The sequence below is a fragment of the Cannabis sativa genome, chromosome 2 (genome assembly GCF_029168945.1).
Source record: "Cannabis sativa cultivar Pink pepper isolate KNU-18-1 chromosome 2, ASM2916894v1, whole genome shotgun sequence".
Classification (NCBI taxonomy): Eukaryota; Viridiplantae; Streptophyta; class Magnoliopsida; order Rosales; family Cannabaceae; genus Cannabis; species Cannabis sativa.
In genome coordinates this window covers 25409587-25431586 of record NC_083602.1, presented here as the reverse complement: position 1 = coordinate 25431586, position 22000 = coordinate 25409587, and the positions used below count along the sequence as shown (strand labels likewise).

The following is a 22000-nucleotide window of genomic DNA, read 5'->3' as shown; positions in this document are numbered from 1 at the left end:
GTTATGACAAAACTGTTTACATTTTCTGTATCTATTTGTGTTAGAAATTATCTTCAAGTTGGTTATATATATATATATAAAAAAAAAAAAATTGTTAAAATTAAGTTCGGAATCCTATTTTTACTATTTAAAAAATACAGTATCTATTTTATCATTTAACAAAACAGAAAGTTCAATCGGTAACATAAAGTCTAATTAAAATGATATTTACCTTTTTTTTTTTAAAAAAAATTAATATGTAGCTAAAATTATTAAATAATTATTATAAATAAAATAACCACTAATTATTAGCATGTGAGAGACTACTAGTATTAGCAATAGTAATGTAGCATTTTATTAATGTCGTACGTTACACGTAGTGAAAGCGCGTGGGAGGAATTTGATGGTATGTGGCAAAAGAGTCCACCAATACCCTCATTTGAGCCAGTCCAACACGCTAAGCCAACAAAAACTCGTGACGAGCCCCTCCTTAGCTCTCGGCCTAACCAACCCCCCCAAACCCCAACCCAAAAAGCCCCCACCACCACCACCACAACTCACTAACCAAAACCCATCCCAACAAGAAAAAAAAAAAAAAGAAAAAAAAAAGGAGGAAAAAAAAAAACTTAGCTCCCTAAACCCCACCTTTCCCAATTTTGATGGCTTCTCACCAAGACGACGTCGTTTTGCCCGGAGAAGAAGACCTCGACTCCTCCTCCCAAGACGAGGAGGAAGACGACGTCGTTGATGAAGATGAAGACGATGATGACGAGGAAAACGACGACGTTTTACCTGAAGCCTCCTCTCCTCCTTCCACCTCTTCCGCCGGGGCTGACCGTTTCCATGTCGCTGTTGCTGTTCCTCCTTCCTCTTCCAATTCCGTTACTGTTGCTCTTCCGGCTGTTACAACCAACGGCGAGCCTCTCCATCTTCATCATCGCCATCCTCCTCCTCCTCCCCCTCCTTCTAGCCTTGTTACCACCGTGATCGCTGCTGCTTCAGCTGCCGATCCTTCTGCTGTTTCTGATCGGCCTGGAAACGACATCGTCTTGGCTGTCCAACCGGAGGAGAAAAAGCCTGCTGCTTTTGATGACTCGAGGAAGCTATTTCAGAGGCTATGGACTGACGAGGATGAGATCGGACTGTTGCAAGGGTTTCTTGACTATACCACGCAGCGTGGGAAGACGACGCATCATGGTCAAAACGACACCGCTTTGTTCTATGATCAGATCAAGTCTAAATTGCAGTTGGATTTTAACAAGAACCAGCTCGTTGAGAAGCTTCGAAGGTTGAAGAAGAAGTACCGGAACGTGCTCAACAAAATCTCGTCTGGAAAGGAATTCTCTTTTAAAAGCCCTCATGATCAGGCCACTTTTGAGATCTCTCGCAAGATCTGGTGCGACTTGGGCCGTATTGGTCCCGAAGATAATGCCCTGGAAGACGAAGATCCAAACCCTAACAACCCCAATTTTCACATCGAGGTCAAGGCCGAGGATGCCGGGGGTTTCATTCTCGAGAAGAAAACACCACCGCCGAGGTCTCGTAAGCGATCACGGCCGAAACCTGCCGTGGCAGCAGCGGACGAGCGACGCTGTACGAATGATGGTTCGCCTCCGAAAAAGGATAACAGTTACAATCACGGCAGCGGCGGCGGTGGTACTGCTAACACCCCCATTAACATTAACGGAAATGTCCAAGGATTGATAGAAGAGACCGTGAAGAGTTGCTTATCGCCATTATTTAAGGAACTATTGGGTAGCGCAATGGCCGGCAGCGGTCCAGGACCGTGTGCGGCGCCGAGGTTGTTTGGTGGGCTTGCATTGAATCCAATACCGTTGAACTTTGGCGGGTCGTCAATGAATTTCGGGTGTGGGGAAGTGGTGGACGAGAAGTGGAGGAAGCAACAGATTTTGGAGTTGGAAGTTTACTCGAAGCGATTGGAATTGGTTCAGGATCAGATAAAGACTGCTTTGGAGGATTTGAGGTCGAGAGGAGGGCCTTGACTCTTCAAATGGCGAGGTTTTTGGAATCAAAGATGACAACTTTGTTGGTAGAGCCTCAGAGGGGTCTTCGAGTTTTTTTCTTCTTCTAATTTAGCCTTCTGGTTCGTATAAATTTCCTCTGATCACTGATCACTTATTAATGGTTGATAATATAGTGTAGCTTAGTATTTGAATTTGGAATATTTGTTATCCTTAAATTAATTGATAAAAACCCAAAAATCCAAGCTGGTTGAATAATGATTCTCCTTAATGACTGTGTAGTCATTTGATAGTTTGTTTATAGGTTTTCTTCTTTTTAGATTCTCCTCGTGACTGAATAATGATTCTTCTTCTTTTAGATTTGTGTGGATAATAGATAATTTTATTGAAACCTTAATTTTTTCGATTCTGTCTTGTGGCGATAAACCCTTATTCTTGTTTGTGTTTTTAACATTTGAGTCTGTGAATAGGTGATCTATTCTAGAACATACCAAAGAAGAAAACAAATACATGCTTTAGCATTTTCAATTCAATGATATGCCTTGCAATTCATGCTGTAGATGAATTATGTGATTATATATAATATAACTTAAATGGAGTGGATCTGTCAAGTCAGAAACTTTAGACTCAAGAATCTGAGTTGCACCTTCTTTCTTATAGTAAGACTCTATGAAATTATTATTCTTTAACCCCAACAACTTTTCAATTTATAAAAACAGAAAAAATCTTTTGATATGAAGTTCTGAACCAGTGCCGTGTTCCTCTTTCTTTGACTAGTTGGCAACATTTGAACTGAAATGTTAAATTGAGGGAGGTGATGTTTAATGCCAGGACGATCTTTCTCATGTCTCATTATTTTTATGTTACATCTATTCATCTAGTTAGTGAATTGTGGTGATAAAGTGGCTGAAAACATGTCTTCTGGGTTTTGCTTTTAGCTTTTGTAATATGGTTAACTAGAACAAAGGATGGTCATTATTTTAATTGGAAAAAAAAAGAGATACTTTTTGTGTTGATATCATCAGTCTTATAATCGAGGTGGGTGTCACTACAAAAACGGTTCGTGGATCGTGACATGTCACATTCATTCATCTTTTCTTTGCCCTCCTTTCTCACGGGTCTTGACAATTATTGTATTTTCAGATACGATTAATTATCACAGTTATGATTTCAACTTGGAGGAGAAAAGAAAACAAGCCAAGAATAACAACATGTTACATTTTGATTCAACACTTGGCCATGGCTTTATTAACTATTTATATAAGATTGAACTTCTAATATACTTTTTTATATGCAATAAAAAATGTGTAATTCCTATCCCAACATGTGACTCTAGTCTGAATGCTGATTTAACAAGTACAGTTTTGAAAGCAAAATTCTATTGTCTAAACGATTCAATTCATTTACAATATAACGAATAGGGTTTTTTTATATATAGATTTATGGAGTCTATAATAACCATAATTATGCGACTAAAAGCATCAGAGTTTCTATTAGACAATTTTTTTGCCCCTTTTGAGAAGTCGAGCACTATCCTCATCTGGTTGTTTTGCTTAATTGATTTTGTGTTCTCAAACAATTAAAACAACTGTAAGCTTGCTGACATAAGAGGAGGATAAGAAAGAAGGGAGAAGGCTTTTGAAATGATATTAGCCAACCCAAATATCCTCAAAATCATCTCTTTAATAGTGGCCATATGTTTTTTCTTCACATTTCAAGGAATCTAACCTGTTATTTTGTGAGAGCATGCATTTCTATCAATTCAAACATAACCAAGAAAAGAATGACACCGAAGTTAGGTAAATACATTGGGATCATATCTAAGTTAGAAGTATACACTTTTTTGAAAGAAAAGAAAGAACTTAGAAATATACACTTCATTTCAAAGAAGTCGGTTGAGCTGTAGAATGATAGATACTGAAATAACTTTTGACTTTTCATTTTCCATTAATAGTTCATAAAAATGAAAGTCTTCAACGAAGTACAAAGATGAATTTGATTATTTCTGAGAGCTCCCCATAGTTAAAAAAAGAGAAGAAACAATCAGTACATTGCGAACTTTGCCTTGGTCTTCTCGAACACTTGTTCAGCAATAACAGCACCAGTTCCATCAGCTTTCTTGATTTCCAAGTGAGCTTTTTGATAAAATCCAGTGCCTCTCAATGCATCTGCAATGAAATCATCAAACCCGATTGCAATGGCAGCCTCAGCTTTCGCTCCATAAACCAATCTCTGTTTCAAATGGAGTAGAGAAAATGAACTTGTCAGGAAATTTTGTATTGTTCAACATGGAGCAATTATGATGACAGAAGACAAAATGTGTAAACCTTAATTCTTGAGAGATGAATAGCTCCAAAGCACATCGGACATGGCTCGCAAGATGCATAGATTTCGCAGTCCGAGAGCTCAATTTGATTGAGCTTTTTGCAAGCCTGCAAGAAAGTTCATTCCAAGCATGAGAGTAACAACAACAATAGAAGAATCACTAACAATGAGCTAAATCCAGGGTAGTTCAGTTCAATCAAAATTAAAAAATGCAAACTTGACCATTGAATTTAATTCTCAGAACAAAGTAAAAAAGAACACATCTCTTCCAGACACTTGTCTAGTCATTCTCATCAGTTGTGTGCTATATTATTATCCCAGTATGCCCAGCATGAGCAAGACCCCAAAAAATTAGTGTTTGGAATAATCAATAGAATAGACAGAGCAGAACAATAAGTTTTGGGAAGCAATTCAACAAGAAGTGTCCAATAAAATCGAAACAAAATTCTCCACACAGCCACATAAAGAGATATTTGGTCAATAAAATTCAGGAGTCAATTATCCACAGAAAGAACTCTGAGACATGTCACATTTTGCACAACTATGAATCAAGGAACCAGTTTACAATACAGAAATTCATTAGTTTCATAGTCTAACCTCTCTTATTGCAGTGACCTCAGCGTGAGCAGTTGGATCAGTGTTATGCAAAACCATATTGTGGCAGCTCACTATTACTTCATTGTTTCGAACAACAACAGCACCAAATGGGCCTCCATGTCCACTGTCAACTCCTTTGTATGCTTCTTCCACAGCTTTTGTTAAGAATTCATGGTCTCTATCCTGTACAACTAGTTACACAACATCCAAAAATAAATCAGACACAAACTATAAAGGTTCGATCTGTTTACAAACTCATGCTTCAATAGAAGAAACTAAACCAATAACTGACTAGTTTATGGTAATGGTCAATGGATTAGTAAAGCACAATACCTTCATGGTGAGCAGCAAATGCAGATGCGACAGAAATGGTTCCATCAACTACAAAGGAAGAAAATCAATCAATAAAAATGCCAAACTGACATCAAATTCTATTTTCCAATCAAATGGGAGTTTCAATAACCACAACATTATCCTAAATTTCTAGTTGATCCATTACTAAAATGGCGTGCTAAAGGGCAATCCGTATAAAGCAAAAGTAAGCACTTTTTATAAAATCAAAAGGGAACATTAAGCTAACAAACTAACGAGTCTATATCTGATATATTAGCAGAAAATCCAAATCTTAAGAGTTTCAGATAGGAACCTTCCTAAAAAAAGTCTTCAATTTGATCATTTCAGTTCCCATCAAAAGGCGATCTCTCATGAAAACATAAATATATAGAAGAAAAACGATAAGTTCTATAAGAAAATGGAGGAAACAAAAAGACTTATAGCAGAAACAAATCCAAGACGTAGAAAACTTGTAATTCAACACTATAATCATATTGTACACCAAATCGCGACAAAATTATGTTGATAAAGTACGGATCTTGAGAAACTCCCCCAAAGGCTAATTCCTAACTATAATTAGCACACAATCATAAGAAAAAAAAAACAAAACAAAAAAGAAAATCGAAATGGCATGGCACAAAAATAGATGCAAAAGAGAAATACCCAGATACTAAAATGACTACAAAGTAGAGAAATAATGACAAAAACTAATACCTTTAGCGTCCTCCATGATGGGAATTGAAATGAAAATGAAGAACTGAGAAATGGGTGGAAGAAAAGATGGACAAAAGAGAGAATAGAAAGGGGAAACGTAAAACGTGAAAATGGAATGGGAAGAGAGCTGGTCCACGAGTCTTATATTTATAGTGTTGGCATTTAGTGAAGAGAGCTTACGAAAGGAGAGAGAGAGAGAGAGAGAGAGAGAGAGAGAGAACACTAGCGAGAAATAAATAAATAAATGAAATTGAAAAGATGAAAGAAATGACGTGTTAAAAGCTGTTAGACAAATGGAATGGTTATTCAGCTTCCAGTTCGATCATGTATTCATATTCACTCTATATATTGGTTCTTTTACAAGGGAAAGAAATCATATGACATTTGACTAAATTCTATATGAGCACTCAAAAACATGGATTTGTTTAGCTTTGATTTAGGATAAAAAGATTTATGAATTTGATTCATTAAATACAAAATTTAGTATTTTAAAGTGTAAATATTTAAATTTAATTTTTAGTTATAAGATAAATATATAAATTTAATTTTTAGTTGTAATAATACTTAATTTATTTTTTAAAAAAATTTGTGATATTAATATTTAAATAAAAAATAAAAATTTAATAACATAGATCAATCATAAATTATCAAATAGTCATTGACAGTTATAAAAGTTTCACAAATATAATTGAAGTATTAAAAATTAAACTTAAATATTTATAACTGAAAGTTAAATTTAATTTTTTTTTTTTTGAAAGAAATTAAATTTAATTATTTACACTATAAAGTACTCAAAAAAATTTCAAACAAGAATTTATTCTAATTTATATATTGTACAAGAAACAATAACAAAAAATAATCCCAAGAAAAAAAGTGAAAACTACGTGGCATTTAGTTAGGATGAATAAAAATAATAAAAATGGGAATAGGCATAAAAATAAAAATAAAATGGAATTAAGTCAAACTAGAAATATTTTTTTTTCTCTTTTCTTGATAATTAGAATTTTATCCTTGTGTTTGGATGGTAATAAGGCAGAACATTCTTTAGTCTATAGTCTTTTAGAATAAAAATTGCTTTTTAATGAGAATCTATTCTGTATTATATATCTGTCATTAAAATGTACTCTTTTTTATATTAATTTTTTCTTCTTCCTGCAAAAATTTCAATCAAAGTGAACATTTTTCATTAGAGAAAAAAGTCATATTGAAGAATCGAATATTAGAGTAACTTGTAACTAATTATGTGACTGAGAATTTGGGAAAATGCTAAAAAAAACATATTATTATTATTATTATTATTATTATTATTATTATTATTATTATTATTATTATTATTATTTGCTGAAAAGAAGGATTTATTCAAAACAAAATAAATATAGAGAGTGTTGGCAACATGGTGTGCTAACTAGGAGTGTTCATCAAACCGTTCACATTGTACAAATCGTTCTCACCACACCACACTATACAAAAAATGCAGTTTAAAATTCTTTGTGATTGTGTTTGCATTTTCTCCAAACCGCACAATGCGGTGCAATTTGCGATTTCGAATTTAATTATTGCAGTTCGAATCGCACCGCATTATACATTACAAAAATATTAATTTTTACACTAAGATTTGTCTTTTTTATATAAGAACAACTCATATGCTTACAAAACTCAAACCATACAATTAAATTTAAAGAACATCCATATAAATTATTCTCATTTTTTATTTTTCATTAATTTTTTATTGTTAACATATTATTATTGATATATATATAATATAATATATATGTACATTATATAATTTTTTAGAGACAATTCAATACAATAACTTGATTAGTATATATGTTATGACGTTAAAAATTTGATAAGATATTTTGTTTCTTTTTTAATTGTTGAAACTTTATTAGACTAATCTTTTAATTTTTATTTCAATGTTTGATAGTGTAAACCGTACCACTCCACACCACATTCTTGCGGTGTGATTTTCGCGATTTTAAAGTCATGCGGTGCGGTTACAGTTTAAGAAAAACTGCATATGTAGTTTGGTTTGAAAAAATAGGCTAAACCTGCACCACCCGAATCGCGAACACTCCTAGTGCTAACTCCCTTACTGAAGGATAACCAGAAAAAGCAGGCACTCTAGCCCACACCGCTAGATCATTAGAAGCCACATTACGAGATCTCGAGATCTAACAAAACACATAATCTATAGAGAGAAGGAGATTAAAAGCAAATCATACCAGTATGCCACCAACCAACTAAGCCAAACCATGCTTTTAGTAGAAGCACAAAGGACATGGTAGTCTGATAAAAACACATGATGCATATGGACCGGTTACTCTCTAGGACAAACTACACTGCAAGAATCCCAGCCCGAACCTCAGCTTAAAGAGTTGAAGAAGCATTGAAAATCTCAGTTTTAAGCCCAAAGACCTTACCATCTATATTGTAAATGATTACACCAGCAACCCCCTTTCTATCTACAAAAGAACTACGAAGTTAACCCGAACTTGATGCCTGTTAATCTGGGGAAGAACCACGAGGTTGTTGGACTTTGTGTCCTAAATAAAACTCTATTTCAATGTATTCTTTTCTATTCAATTATCAATAAAGAAACAGATTTAATTTCATTACTTGTTTAATGTGTTATTTGGTTCATGAGATCATTTATTTATTTGATTTGATTAATAAATTCATTCAAATCCTTATCACACTGATATTCTTGTTTATTGTGTTGTCAACACAGTGAAAAATAATCAAGATTGTGTGAATAAATGTATTCCTATGATTTATCAGTACACAGAGTTTAACTGATATGATAATCTACAACGTAGTTTTCATGCACTTGGATAAGTGTTATGTCATTTCCAGGGCATTGGTTAAAGTAAGCTTGGGTTGGATGTATGGAGTATGCATAGAAAGGGACCGATATTGAACTTGGATTAGATATGATAAACTTACCGTAATATCTATTCAATTCAATATCACCTAGTTGATCCTAGATCAAATGATCTCAATCCTGAGATGGTTAGGTTCTAGTTCAGTTGCATTATTTGTGTTCTTTATGTTGGGTTTTGTGCCCTAAATAAAACCCATTTCAATATAATCAGATTTACTTATTAATAAAGATCAGAAATAACATTCCATGTTGCATGGTTCACATGATTTATTTCATGATTATATATATATAATGTATGAATTCTATTTAAGTCCAGAACATATGAATTTATTAATGATTATAGTGTTATCAGCACAGTGGAATATAATCTTAATTATATGTTCGAAAGTTTATTTCCTGATTTGTCAGTTCACTGGATTTAGGCTGACATGATAATCAACGATAGGTATTCTTACACCTTGGATAAGTGTTATGTCCTTTCCAGGGCATTGGCAAAGTTTACCATTATCGGATGTATGGAGTATACATCGGAAGGGACCGATATTGAACTTTGATTAGATATATTAAAATTTACTGTAATATCTATTCAATTCAATATCACCTGTTGATCCTAGATCAAATGATCTTAATCCTGATATGGTTAGGTTTCGATCTCAAGAGTATTATACATGTTCTTTGATTTGTTAGTTAAGCCTACTTTTGGGTCAAGGTGATACGTACATTTTGGGAACATCATAGTATAATTGAGTGGGAGCGCTAACATAAATATGGAGTCTATAACTTCTATAGGAATTTACAAGTGAAACGATAATATCCTTCGAGCTTGGCTAAACAGGGATAAATGGTGGAGATCTCATTTCACTTCGCTGAAATATTATTTATACGGAGCTAAGTGTTTTAAGGATAAAATACATTGAAGGTGTAACGGTAATTTAGTTCCTATTCAATGTAGATCATCTATTAGAGGGCCATTGATCAAATTAGGATTATAACAATTGATAACTAATAGCGTGTTGGGTTTTGTGCTCTAAATAAAACCCATTTCAATATAATCAGATTTACTTATTAATAAAGATCGGAAATAACATTTTTTGTTGCATGGTTCACATGATTTATTTCATGATTATATATATAATGTATGAATTCTATTTAAGTCCAGATCATATGAATTTGTTAATCATTATAGTGTTGTCAGCACAGTGGAATATAATCTTAATTATATGTTCGAAAGTTTATTCCGTGATTTGTCAGAACACTGGATTTAGACTGACATGGTATAATCAACGATAGGTATTCTTACTCCTTGGAAAGGTGTTATGTTCTTTCCAGGACATTGGCAAAGTTTACCAGTATCAGATGTATGGAGTATACATCAGAAGGGACCGATATTGAACTTTGATTAGATATATTAGAATTTACCGTAATATCTATTCAATTCAATATCACCTCTTGATCCTAGATCAAATGATCTTAATCTTGATACTATTAGGTTCAATCTCAAGAGTGTTATTCGTGTTCTTTGATTTGTTTGTTAAGCCTACTTTTGGGTCAGGGTGATACGTACATTTTGGGAACACGGTAGTGCAATTGAGTGGGAGCGCTAACATAAATATGGAATCTATAGCTTCTATCTGGCGAATAGAAAGTAAAGGATGATTTCCTTCGAGCTTAACCAAACGAAAATAAATGGTGGAGTACTCATTTTACTTAGCTGAAATATCATTTAATAGGGTTAAGTGTTTTAAGGATAAAATACATTGTAGGGTGTTACAGTGTAAATCATCTATATAGAGGATCATTGATCAAATTAGGATTATAACAATGGATAACTAATGATGTATCTATATTGTGGAACATATAGAGGGTTCTATATGACTGAGAGTGCAATTCCAAGTTCTAAGAGTGGATTCAATAAGGAATTAATAAGTTAGGGAATTTACTTGGTGAATTCAGTTCGATTTATTGGAAGCTCGGTTATATAGACCTATGGTCCCCATACTAGTTGAGGCCATACTGCTTGTAAGACTCAGTTAATTGATTTTAATTAATCAATTATAATTCTAAAAGTTAGACTATGTCTACTTTATGAATTTTCACTAAGCAAGGGCGAAATTGTAAAGAAAAGAGATTCTAGGTTTATTTATTAATTAAGATACTTTATATGTCTAAATTAATAAATATATAAAATGGCAATATTATTTAATAATTATTTTTAAGTTATTAAATAATTAGAATTGGCATTTGAATAGTTAAATTAGAAAATTGGCATTTTTGAGAAAATGGGAATGGAAAATAACAAAATAGGAAAGTTACAAAGTGAGGCCCAATTTCCTTATATGGGCCGCCCACTATGCATAGGCTTTTACCATTTTATTTTTCCATTATTTTAATGTCACATAATTCTAACCTAAACCTATAGGGCATTCTATAAATAGAAAGTGTTGGCTTTAGGAAACTCATGACTTTGTACATTTATTTCTTTCAGAAAAGCCTACACGCCCCTCTCTCTCTTTTCTTCTCTCAAATTTTGAAATTCCCTTGAGTGATAGAGTAGTGCCCACACACATCAAGTGGTACCTCAATCATAGTATGTAAGACTGTGGAAAATCAGCATCAAAGAAGCAGAGAATGAGATCCAAATTCAGATCTTGATAATGCTCTGCTACAGAAAGGAATCAAGGGCTAGAGATCTGAATGGAAGGATTCATAATATTCCGCTGCACCCAATGTAAGGTTTTCTTAAACTCTTATGTGTTTATTTTCATTGTTTTAGAATTCATATTAGGTTGTTAATGAAACATACTTGGTAGTAAATCTAGATCCTGGTAAAATATTTTCAATAACTGGCACCAGAGCCATGGTAATGATTTATTTTCATGTAATATGAATTAAAACAATGTTTTATATGTTTTGTGTTGATTTGAATGGTTTCATGTTGGTTTATGTGCTTATGTGATGAATGTATATGTTGTACGAATTTTTTTCATGAAAAATATTTTTTTTTTCTATTTTTTATAATATTTTATTTGGATTCCTTGTGAAAAATTAAGCAATTTTTGTTTTTACGGAACTTAATTCCTATGAAAAACGAAAAAGATATGAATTTTTAAAAATCGGGATTTCATGGTGTCGAGGGTGGTGCTCATGCACACCAGACCCTCGGACACTTTCCCCATCCGCGCGCGTGACTGGCCCTGACGACCCTGCAGCACGCCCGTGCGTCTCGCCCAGGATCCCTGCAGCCCGCCGAGATTTTCTTGGCAGATAGGGCTGCACTCCACCTGCTCCGCGCGCGCCCTGGCGTCTTTTGCAGCCTCTGGAGGCTGCACGTGCAGCCTCCTGGGCAGCCAACCCCATATTGCGATTTTTTGTGGTTTTTCCTCAAAAATCCAATTTTTTATGGGATTGTTTCCCAAATTTCATTTTTTCCAATTTTAAAATATTTTCAATTTAGAATTTTTCCAATTTTAAATATTTCCATTTTGGAATATTTCCAATTTTAAATATTTCCTATTATGGTAAGATTTAAAAATTTGTTAACTTCTTTAATATTTATATATTATTTAATTATAAGATTAGATATTTTAATATTTAACACATTTTAAATTAAAAGATAATCTTGTCTTTTCATTTAAAATATTATATTAAAATTATCTTATATGACAAATTAAATAATTAATAAATTTGAAATTAACATAGATATTTTTACAGATACACTTAACATAATATTTTCAAATTCAAAATTTGTTATTTTGTTAAATATTTAATTATTTATAAATTATAAGTTTAAAAATGATATTTTTCTATATATATCATTTTTTTTTCCTTATTGGAAATTTATAAATCATATCTTAAATATTCAAATAACTTAGATATTTTGTAGAAATTTGAATATTGCTTAATTTGAGATATTTTGACATATAATTATGGTAATTATTATTTATTTATTATTTTCCTAAAATAATAATTATCTAACCAAATCTATTTTAAAATTGGTTTATTTTATTACTTTAATTATATTAAATTATAAGATCTGAAAGTGATATTGAAGATTGTTTCTCTCAAATCATTGATCTTATTTGATATTTAATTTAATTCAAATAAACCTAGATATTTTAAAATTAGTTTCTTTTTTTGAGATTTTTAAGGTTTGTTTTAACAACCCTAAATTTTCAAAATTTAATTGGTTAGTTTAAGAATAATAATTTAATTATATTAATATCTTATTTCACATCTGTTACATGGACAATGTTTGTTTATTTATTTATATTGTTTATTCAAAAAATTTTAACAAATCTATTATTTATTTGATCTAAATTGCAATGATTAACTTGTTGACAGATCTAATGATCTGATTTTAATCATAGTCCAATTGTCAATAGATTTTATAAATAATTTGTAACAGGTAAATTTTGTACTTCTTTCATCTGTGTAAACCTAGTAACATGATAGGGCCCATCCAAATCATTTGACCTGTGTGAGCCTATATGTTTGCTATTGGGCTTAGATGCATATAGGAAGCCCATTTAAGTTTTACTAAGTAAATGGACTAGGTTGCTAAAATAAAATTTGACACAAGTAATTTTATTTATGCCCAATTAGATTTGGGCTTATTCAATGAATAACAATTGTTTATTTTAAGGTTAAATTCCTCTCTTTTGGGCCTTGTGTGAGAGTTGGGGGCCAATAGAAGTGTGTACGACATACTGAATTCAGCTCCCCCTCACATGAACTACCCCAATTGTGAAGGCCCATTTGCCTTATTTAAATAATTGTATTAGGTTAATTATATTAGACTAACCTAATTAAAATTGAATTAGCAACATAATTAACTTTTAAAATATATGAAATTTATTTTTCATTTTAATATTTTAAAGTTAATTTTAGAAAAACACTTAGTTAATGATATATATTCTAGATAGTTATTTCTAGTACTAGTTATTATTTCTAATATTAAATAAGAAAATATCATTGATTGTGAAATTAATTGTTTCATAATTAATTTTGGTACAATCTAAGTTTAGTATATTTTCCTAGTATTAAACTAGAATTAAAAATTAAGTTTCCTCTATACTTAATTATTTATTTCTTGAATTTAATACATTTAATTAAATTGAAAGTTTCAATATCCAAGTTGATTTTCATCATGATACTTAAATATTGTTATTTTCATGTCATTTAATTAAAGTTGAAAATTATCTTAAGTTTGGAATCTTATTTCTGAATAACTTAAATTTGAATAATTTTCAAAATATATTTTTTATTTTATTTCATTAATCTTTTTCACAAAATTTCGAAATTGCATTTCTTTAATGCAGAAATTTCAAATTTTATTTGAAAAATAGATTAAAGTTGAAATTATTTATTCTAATTTTGGACAAACTTAAATCAATGATTTTTTTCATTTAATGATTAATTAAAATAAATGAACTGAAATATATTATAATTAGAAATTGAATTATTTAGTCAATGAAAGTCTAGATAGATATTATCTGTTTTGCTTGAAGTATTTTTCTAGTGTATTTAATTAAATAGAAAATTAATATTTAAGTTGATTCTTAATCATGATACTTAAATATTTGAAATTTTTCTTAAATATTTAATTAAATAGGAAAATTATATTTTTGTTGTAAATTAATTTTATTAATTAATTTTGGGCCAACATAAAATTAAGATAATTTTTCCAGGATTTATTTTTATTTTATTTTAAAGTATTTTCGAAAGTAGTATTCTTATACACTTCATTTTTCGAAATGTAATATGTATTTATAGAAAATTAAATTTGAGTTGTAAATTAATTTAAATTAATTTTAAAACAACTTAAATTGAATATATTTCTAAATATTTATTGGAAATTATTACTAAGATGGAAATAATTCACGTTATTTTCATATTCATCTAAGTATAATTTATAAATATTACATTAAAATTTATATTTAGAATTTTTCATTCTAAATTGGAAATTTTAATTAATTAAATATATATATTTAAAATAAATAAATTAAAATAAGTTTCAGAAGAAAATATAACTTTCATTAAACAATGAGCTTTATTATTAGGATATTCGATCTCCATTGTTGGTTTTACATAGCTATTGGTTTAGTGAGTAATCCTCCCTAATGGAGGATCGTTCATTAGCAAGTTAGCACCGTTTAATCTCGAAAGATAAGTAATCTTGTAAGTTTTTTATATAGTATTGATCACCCTAATGGTGGAGACTGTATATGACTTGCAAGAGTATGAAACAATGGTGGAAGCTCATAAGATAGAATAGCCTTGACTCTCGCCTAAACGGGACAACGCGAATTCCAATCTTGATCGAATAAAAGGTTGCTAGAATGTTTATCATTTTAGATGAGCTGACAACTCTATTCAATGGATGGTATCACTGACTCTCGCCTAAACGGGACACTGATATCAGTTTGTTGAAGACCTTGGAAATTATTTTGGATTTTATATTTTTAGTATTTTCACTTATCATTCCTACTTGCTATGTGATTAATAATTTCTGAATTGTGTATGAATTTATATTGAACCATGTTATTTTCTGTTATTAAATTGTAGTTTAATTTCGAATCTTCATTGTTAGTCTAACTTAGTTTGTTTTTCTAATGAGATAAATCCCTAATGGATTTTCACCATTAGACTAACATAATAGTGTTAGATCTCGAAAGATAAGTATTGTAAATGCAACATCTAGCTGTTGATGACACCTTAGACTAGTATTTACAATATGAAACTAGAAGATTGTATAAATAAGATTACTTTGACTCTCGCTAATCGGAGCATCGTTGGATTCTTATTTAAAACGAAATTATCCTAATTCCTCTTAGCTTATTCATTTCGAATTAGCTCAATGACATATCATTGGATGAATGGTCTATAAATCATATAAAGTCATTCTACATTTTCTCTTAAGAAATTAAATGACGAATATGATTATATTCCCAAAATTCTATCCCGAAATGATATAAATCCTCAATCTTAGAAATCTCCTACTTGTATGGGCAAATCAACTTAGAGTTAAATTAGTAGTGGTGGTCCAAGAAGGAATTACTCATTATACAGTTACACTTTCACAAGTGTTTCATAACCATTTTCTATCAATGGATTCAAACTGTATGAGTTTAGTATTCTGTGACCAGAATTCGCTTGCACTATTCTAAGAACTCTTTGATGTAACTAAACTTAAGTCATCAAAAGATACAACCACATATTTTATAACTCTATGGCATTTGTATCTTGTTCATAGTGGTTTTGACAAGATCAATCTCTGTAAAGAGTTAATATGCCTATATCCACTGAAAGTAAGTTCATCTCATTCGCAGATGGATGTACATTCAGGGGTGGATATGAGGTTTTGTTGTATTCTTAAAACGATCACTCTAGATTTTACCTTATGCAAAAGAAATTTGAAATGTTTGTAAAATTTCATGAATTTCTAGCAATGGTAAAAAACCATCAAGGTAAGTGGTTAAAGATCTTGCGAACTGATAGGGGTGGAGAAATAGTTAGTTGATATGCAGTTCAAAGATCATTAATTTGAATTTTGAATTATATCCAAACTTACCTCTCCAGAAATTCGATTTGAATATTGATAATTAGTTACTAGTCGTTGCCTAAATCCTTCTATGGTAATATAATTTCAGAATGATGCAATGGTTGTATACTTAATGTAAATCATTACTAGATTCATGGATGACCTAATCAAAATCTTAAGAAAAGCTAGAACTGCTAACCTTGGTTTGCATGTTTGTTAGCTATTCTAAGTGATTAGGGGTGGACCATCCCATAGTCATTAGATAAGAAAGTGTTTGTTTAAACAAATACTACTCTTCTAAGAAAATGACTAAGTCTGAAAATAAAGTAGCAAATAAAGGAGATATTTTTTTCTTGATTCCAAAAGTGTTCTATCATCTTATTTGACATATGATGATCCCACTGCCTCTGTTGTCTTGACACAACCGAAGAGGTCAATACCATTTAGTTTTCTTAGACATAATTCACGGTACCTTGTTGTAGTGGGAGAGTTTCAAGGAACTTCACTTCTTATGACTTGGAAGACACTAGTGATTAAAATCCATTGTGAGTTTAAACAAGTAATGGATTGTCAAGATAAGAAACTAAGAAGAAAGTCAAGAGAACTATGGTTTAATTCATTCACATTGAGTAACCTAAAGTTTTCTATTACAAGGACATCAAAGGAAATTTTTGTTAATAAGTCTATTCAATGGACTTAACAAAACTTCCTGTTCCTAGTATTATAGGTTTGAGTTTATCAAAACCTATGGCTTATGGTATACCTGGTAATTACTTACTCTAATGCAAGCAACTTACTTTAGTAAGATGCTGAAGCATTTTCTTTTTAATGGCAATCTATAGAAGCCTCTCGACTTCTAGGCATAGATTTTATTTATCTAAGGAAAAGTCTCAACTATTCCAGAAAAGATAAAGCCATGAAAGAATTTCTTAAATCAACAGTGAGAGGTCTCAGATATGCTTTAGTATGCCTTAGACCAGACACCTGCTGTTGAGTGGGAGTAATGAGTAGGTATCAAATTAATCCAGGAGAGGAACATTGGAAGACAATCAAGTAAATCTTAAGATTAAGAAGAGGAACTATATGTTAGTCAATAAGGGTGTGTTTAAAACTCTTAGACTACACCAGATCAGATTTCAAGACTTGCCTTTGTGCTAGAAAGTCTGCTGATAAAATGGTGATTACTCTTGGGGTGGAGTAGTGATTTTGGAGAAGTGTAAAAACCTATATGAAGTCTCTTAGTCTACCAGAAAGAGACTGAATATTAAAGTTGCAGGAAAGGTACTTATTCAATCTAAGGAAAGTTCTATACATTTGTGGCACCGTTCCAACTTGCGTTAACTACTAGTGTTACTTCCTGAATAACCAAGAAGTAGTTGCCAAAAGTATAGAATCCAGTATCCCAAGAGAGTAGACATATAGAGAAGAATTTTACATAATCAAGGATTTTGTGATTAAGGAAGAGTAATGGTGGAGAAGAGGTTGTGTTTAATTCAACCTGTTAGATCCTATTACGAGGAGTTTACTATTATTACACTTGATTTGTATATCAAGGTGTTGAAATTATTTGAAACGCACATTTTGTTTTATATTAGTGCAAGTGGGAGTTTGTTGGGTTTTGTGCCCTAAATAAAATCCATTTCAATATAATCAGATTTACTTATTAATAAAGATCAGAATTAACATTTTATGTTGCATGGTTCACATGATTTATTTCATGATTATATATATAATGTATGAATTCCATTTAAGTCCAGATCATATGAATTTGTTAATGATTATAGTGTTGTCAGCACAGTGGAATATAATCTTAATTATATGTTCGAAAGTTTATTCCGTGATTTGTCAGGACACTGGATTTAGATTGACATGGTATAATCAACGATAGGTATTCTTACACCTTGGAAAAGTATGTCCTTTCCAGGACATTGGCAAAGTTTACCAGTATCGGATGTATGGAGTATACATCGGAAGGGACCGATATTGAACTTTGATTAGATATATTAGAATTTACCGTAATATCTATTCAATTCAATATCACCTCTTGATCCTAGATCAAATGATCTTAATCCTGATACTATTAGGTTCAATCTCAAGAGTGTTATTCGTGTTCTTTGATTTGTTAGTTAAGCCTACTTTTTGGTCAGGGTGATATGTACATTTTGGGAACACGGTAGTGCAATTGAGTGGGAGCGCTAACATAAATATGGAATCTATAGCTTCTATCTGGCGAATAGAAAGTAAAGGATGATTTCCTTCGAGCTTAACCAAACGAAAATAAATGGTGGAGTACTCATTTCACTTAGCTGAAATATCATTTATACAGGGTTAAGTGTTTTAAGGATAAAATACATTGTAGGGTGTTACGGTAATTTAAGCCATTTACAGTGTAAATCATCTATATAGAGGATCATTGATCAAATTAGGATTATAATAATGGATAACTAATGACGTATCTATATCGTGGAACATATAGAGCGTTCTATATGTCCGAGAGTGCAATTCCTAGTTCTAAGAGTGGATTCAATAAGGAATTAATAAGTTAGGGAATTTAGTTGGTGAATTCGGTTCGACTTATTGGAAGCTCGGTTATATAGACCCATGGTCCCCATACTAGTTGAGAGCATACTGCTTGTAAGACTCAGTTAATTGATTTTAATTAATCAATTATAATTCTAAAAGTTAGACTATGTCTACTTTATGAATTTTCACTAAGCAAGGGCGAAATTGTAAAGAAAAGAGATTCTAGGTTTATTTATTAATTAAGATACTTTATATGTCTAAATTAATAAATATATTAAATGGCAATATTATTTAATAATTATTTTTAAGTTATTAAATAATTAGAATTGGCATTTGAATGGTTAAATTGGAAAATTGGCATTTTTGAGAAAATGGGAATGGAAAATAACAAAATGGAAAAGTTGCGAATTGAGGCCCAATTTCCTTATATCGGCCGCCCACTATGCATAGGCTTTTACCATTTTATTTTTCCATTATTTTAATGCCACACAATTCTAACCTAAACCTAGAGGGCATTCTATAAATAGAAAGTGTTGGCTTCAGGAAACTCATGACTTTGCACATTTATTTCTTTCAGAAAAGCCTACACGCCCCTCTCTCTCTCTTTTCTTCTCTCAAATTTCGAAATTCCCTTGAGTGATAGAGTAGTGCCCACACACATCAAGTGGTACCTCAATCATAGTATGTAAGACTGTGGAAAATCAGCATCAAAGAAGGAGAGAAGGAAATCCAGATTCAGATCTTGATAATGCTCTGCTACAGAAATGAATCAAGAGCTAGAGATCTGAATGGAAGGAGTCATAATATTCCGCTGCACCCAATGTAAGGTTTTCTTAAACTCTTATATGTTTATTTTCATTGTTTTAGAATTCATATTAGGTTGTTAATGAAACATACTTGGTAGTTGTAACGCCCTAAATAATTAGGCACGCTACCCAAAATACTTATAAGGCCCTAATCCCCTAACCGGGATTACTAATTAAAATAGCGCAAAATTTAAACTTTTATATTAAGCAGACTGAAAATAAATTTGTAATATATTTAAACTTTTCAAAATAGTTGGGATCCCAAAAATATTTACAAACTTATTACAAGTTCTTTCTTACTAGCCGACCTAAGCGGCAAAACAGAATACAAAAGTCAACACTGTTAGACCCATAACCCGCTTGGTCTGAAGTGGCATGAACATGTACATTCTTCGCCCTGCTCCTGAAACTCATGGCTGATCAGCTAATGCCTTACCCTTTCCCCGCACAAGAGAGCACCCGTGAGCCAAGCCCAGCAAGACAGTATAAATCATAACAAATATATTATGCTCATTCACATATGTCTGTATAGCACAGACCTGATCATTATTTCATCATGCCCATTTATGTCTACGTGGCGTAGACCTATGTGTTGCGCTCACACATCTAATTAAATCTACGTGACGTAGACCCACGTGTTACTCTCACACGTCTAAATACATTAAGACCTTAGAAGCGGTTCATCTCGGTTATGAGTACCGAGTCCAACCTGATTATGCCTTGAGCACATAATCCTTAAATCTCATTTCAATTAGCATGGCATGGCATTTATACACATATATCACTAGGGTAATAACCCTAGGCTATTAGACCGTTCCTATTAGGGTAATAACCCTAATCCCGGTTACTTAACATTTATGCATATCATTCTCAACATAAGCGCCACTGCGCATACTCTACGTGCTAATCACTGTCTTACCTGTTGTCCCGCAATAGTAGAGATTCCAAATCCCCGGGTGCTCCTGACCAGGTGCCGGTAATCCTAGTCACACACAATCCGGGATTTTCACAAATAGGGTTAACCCCTGATTTCACATTCATAAAATAAATTCATGGCATTTCAAATACAGATAATCACATAGAGCTCGAAAAGAGCTTTCCAACGGTATAAAGAACGTCCCAAACGGAGTCCCGAGTCAAAAGTTATGGCCAAAACAAATTTCAGCATTTCCCGATGAACTCCAACCGGAATTCCGGATGAACCAACCGGAATTCCGGTTGTCTGGGCAGAGAACACGAAATTTCTCAATCTTTAAACCCCCAAAACTCACTCAAATCATTCCCAAACATTCCCAAACTTTCCAGAGCATCAATATATGTCATAATAAACATATTCCACAACTTAAACCCAACAATTGCACTAAAAATCAAAAAGTGCCATTAAAGCACCAAGCTTGAGTTCCATGAACTCAAGCTTGCTTTTCACAACCAATTTCACAATTAACCCACTTATAGCAGCTAGCAAATATTATAGGTTCTAAAACACATAATTATGCATCAAAATCCAACAATAAACCCCATAATTTCAGATTGCACAATAATCACAAATCATGCTTCAACTAGCAAAACTCCAAGTTCAAGAACATGAACTTTAACCCAACACATACTTATTCAATTTCCAGCAGTAAAACAATAGATAAAAAAATTAGATTAAGCATGTAAAACATCCTTGAATTGTACTCTAAGCCCAATCAAACACAAATCAAGAGATTAACACACAAATTATCAAGATTAAACATCCATTTCCCTAAACATGCAAACCAAGATCAAACAACTTAAAGCATGCTTTTTCCACAATAATTTCAGCAAGAATTCAACCATAAATTTCACATAAACTTAGCAAGAATCTACCTCAACTCCAAGCTCAAGAATTCACAACTTCAAAGCTCCAAAACAAGCTAAGAACCAAGCTTTTCTTCAAATTCAACTTTGAAATAATAAGAGGGTTTGGGAGAGAGAGGGGGTCGGCCAAGAGTGAAAGTAAAACCAGAATTTTGCATTTCATTTCATTAAAAATCAATTTTAATCAAACATAGTAAATAGGGGTCAAATGACCAAAATGCCCTCATGGCTTATTATTCACACCTACACCCTCACAAGGGTAAATAAGTCATTTCAATACTCAATTAATTTCAAATAAATTTCAGATTATCATTCATCAAATAAAATGCCAAATTATCAATCCAATTTACATTTCGGGCCCGAACCGGTTCGCCCGAAATTCCCGATTGTGACTATACCGCGCTAACTCCGTCGAACACACCTGAAAAGACAACACAGGTATACTATATAATAATATAGTTCCATTAAGCACGTA

General features: G+C 32.1%; 2 protein-coding genes across 2 annotated transcripts; one reads left to right on the top strand and one right to left on the bottom strand.

The window, feature by feature from the left end:
- The first annotated feature begins 321 nt into the window (after positions 1-321).
- LOC133034879 (probable transcription factor At3g04930) lies at positions 322-2319 on the top strand. The gene has a single exon (XM_061110350.1). It carries the CDS (start codon positions 639-641, stop codon positions 1980-1982), a length of 1344 nt encoding a protein of 447 aa, XP_060966333.1. The 5' UTR covers positions 322-638; the 3' UTR covers positions 1983-2319.
- A 1557-nt stretch (positions 2320-3876) lies between these two features.
- LOC133034880 (guanosine deaminase-like) lies at positions 3877-6090 on the bottom strand. The gene is made up of 5 exons (XM_061110351.1): positions 5931-6090; positions 5217-5264; positions 4884-5074; positions 4289-4393; positions 3877-4193 (listed from the first exon to the last, which is right to left on the bottom strand). Exons 1-5 carry the CDS (start codon positions 5944-5946, stop codon positions 4005-4007), a joined length of 549 nt encoding a protein of 182 aa, XP_060966334.1. The 5' UTR covers positions 5947-6090; the 3' UTR covers positions 3877-4004.
- Between the last annotated feature and the right edge of the window lie 15910 nt (positions 6091-22000).

Excerpts from the sequence above, each read along its gene's own strand:
- LOC133034879 (XM_061110350.1), top strand. The coding sequence starts at position 639 with ATGGCTTCTCACCAAGACGACGTCGTTTTGCCCGGAGAAGAAGACCTC.
- LOC133034880 (XM_061110351.1), bottom strand. Across the intron at positions 5,075-5,216 it reads ATTTGCTGCTCACCATGAAG|TTGTACAGGATAGAGACCAT; the intron begins GTATTGTGCTTT and ends TTGTGTAACTAG. Across the intron at positions 4,194-4,288 it reads TTCATCTCTCAAGAATTAAG|AGATTGGTTTATGGAGCGAA; the intron begins GTTTACACATTT and ends CATTTGAAACAG.